A 2,911-nucleotide genomic window follows, 5' to 3' on the forward strand; every position below is an offset into this window, starting at 1 on the left:
TGTTCGTCTTTTTTTGTTTCCTAATTAATATTCTGATTCTTCCAAAAAAAGACCACCACCACCCCAAAAAAACCCACCCCAACCAAAATCCAAACAAAACAATAGACAAAAACAAACAAACCAACAAAAACAAACCCAACAACCCCCCCAAACAAAAAACAAACAAACAACAAACAACAACAAACAAACAAAACAAAACACTGACGTTAACCTCAACTGAAACTCCAAGGCTGTGGTTCAAGTCACCTCCACCAAACCCATCACCATTCCCCGACACTGACACAATTTTCTTACATCTCACCTAAAACGCCATGGTTGATGTTTAAGTCTCCCCCCCCCCCCCTTCCCAGCCCTCTCATTCCTTCAGGGTACTTACACCTATCTTCTACACCCACACTCACCTGAATTTTCATGGTGAAATTTAAGTCTCACTCCCTGCACCCCACACAAAGCTCACTTATCCTACCTTTCTCCCTCGAAGAGTAGGCTTACTGTCACTATCCCCCCCCCCCCTCTCGCCCCACTCACCTGAAATTTCATGGTCGAATTTAAGTCTCACCCCCACCCCCCCCCCCAACCTCCCTACCCTACCCCTCTCCTCCGGGGGTAGGCTACTGTCACCACCACCCCCCCTCTCGCCCCACTCACCTGAAACTCCATGGTCGAGGTTCGAGTCTTCTTTGGGTAGCAGCAGGCGTCCTCCCTGCACGTGGTGCAGAACTTGAGCTTGTACTCACGCACAGACAGACAGTCCTGGTGCTGGATGTGCTCACGTGACTTGGTGCGCGTGGTCGGGGTGCACTTGTCACGGCCCTGGGAGGGGGGGGGGGGAGATGAGATTAGATGAGATAATAACAATAATAAAAAATAATAGTCAGAATGATAAGAATAAGAATAAGAAAGAGTATAAGAATAAGAATTTAAAAAATAGAAATTATAATAATAATAATAAAATAACAATAATAATAAATAATAATATAACAATAATAATAATAATAGTAATAATAATAATAATAATAATAATAATAATAATAATAATAATAATAATAATAATAATAATGTTGATAATAATAATAATAATAATAGATAGCATTTGTACAGCGCAAATCCTCGTTCAACAATACTAGGCCACCGACAAGATGATATGAAATGAGGTGAGGTGTGATGAGATGAGATGAGATGAGATGAGGTGAGGTAAGGTAAGATAAAGATGAGATGAGACAAGATAAGATGAGATGAGAAGAGGCGAGATTGGCGTGATGAGATTATGGTAAGATAAAACAATGATAAATAGCATTAGCATAGCGTATATCCCCGCTAAATAGCAAGATCTATACGTTTTACAATCACCATTACTACCCCATCAGACCTTAGAACACTCAAAAACATTCTAGTCTTCCGAAGAAGCATACACTGAATGGAGCTGATAGCGTGCTCAAATACGATTATACTAGCTGGTATGGTAACAAGATCTTTCTCGGTCTGCAGAGCAGGGGAAACAACCACAGGATCAGAATAAAGATTTCAGAAACAAGCAGTAGCTTCCCCTGGATCTGTCTCTTGGAAAAGCAGATCTGTTAAAATTCACTTCACAAGTTGAAAAGGTGGAGGAGACGACAAATAATTCAAACAATATGATTGTTTGTTCTTCCTTCCTTGTCTTGTCTTGCAGTCAATGGACAGAACATGACACAATGCTTTGGTTATCTATCTATCTATCTATCTATCTATCTATCTATCTATCTATCTATCTATCTATCCAACTATCTATCTACTTATCTGTCTATCTATCTGCCCATGTATCCATCCATGTATCCATCCAGCCATCCATCCAGCCATCTATCCAGCCATCTATCCATCCATCCATCCACCCATCCATCCGTCAACCCATCCATCCATCCATCCATCCATCCATCCATCCATCCATCCATCCATCCATCCATCCATCCATCCATCCATCCATCCATCCATCTGTCTATCTATTATCCATCCATCCATCTACTTGTCTACCATCCATCTATCCATCCATCCATCCATCCATCCACCCATTTATCTATCTATCTATCTATCTATCTATCTATCTATCTATCTATCTATCTATCTATCTATCTATCTATCTATCTATCTATCTATCTATCTATCTATCTATCTATCACTCACGTGTGTAGTCAGATTGAGGCCACAAGGCCTGAGGTAGCACAATTTCCTCTCCTGCACGTGCATGCACGTGACCGAGTCCACGACGATCCTCACGGCCACGCCCACATCACAGCTGACGGAGCAGGGCGACCAATCAGTGCTCTGGGTGTGGCACGGCTCGGGGAGAGGGGGCGTGGTCGGCTCGGGGGCGGGGCTTGTGGTGGTGCTCTGGTCTGTGGGTAGATGGATGGATGGATGGATGGGTGGATGGATGGATGGATTGATAGAAAGATAGATAGACAGACAACATTGTCACCCCCCACTCATCTGTCTGTCTGTCTGTCTGTCTATCTGTCTGTCTGTGTCTGTCTCTGTCTCTGTCTCTGTCTTTGTCTCTCTCTCTCTCTCTCTTTTTCTCTCTCTCTCTCTCTCTCTCTCTCTCTCTCTCTCTCTCTCTCTCTCTCTCTCTCTCTCTCTCTCTCTCTCTCTCTCTCTCTCTCTCTCCCTAGGTGAAACCTTTTCACCCAAAGTCCAATAACCGCCAACATAAAAGAAATAAGTAAACCCCCTCCAAAAATGGGGGGGGGGAAAGAAGCCACCCACCCCCCCGCGCTATATTCAAAGGGTATGGAAGGAATTGAAAAAAGAGGGAAGAAGGAGAAAAATTTTTGTGACGAGAAAAAAAACAGAGAAACAAGTTGCAACTTGGTGATTATCCAGACAAGAGGAAATCCTTTTCAAAAAAGAACAGAATACAATGAAAAGAGTCAGG

At 42.8% G+C, this 2,911-nt stretch overlaps 1 protein-coding gene across 1 annotated transcript in view; it reads right to left on the reverse strand.

The window, feature by feature from the left end:
• The window catches only part of LOC101859727 (CCN family member 2), a gene marked incomplete at its 5' end in the record, with an annotated part of 18,746 nt that overhangs the window by 1,063 nt on the left and 14,772 nt on the right, over positions 1-2,911 (reverse strand). The window contains 2 exon segments of the mRNA XM_013086705.2: positions 649-813; positions 2,161-2,372. Coding sequence (XP_012942159.1) covers positions 649-813; positions 2,161-2,372 — 377 coding nt within the window.

Source organism: Aplysia californica, unplaced genomic scaffold (assembly GCF_000002075.1).
Source record: "Aplysia californica isolate F4 #8 unplaced genomic scaffold, AplCal3.0 scaffold00493, whole genome shotgun sequence".
Classification (NCBI taxonomy): Eukaryota; Metazoa; Mollusca; class Gastropoda; order Aplysiida; family Aplysiidae; genus Aplysia; species Aplysia californica.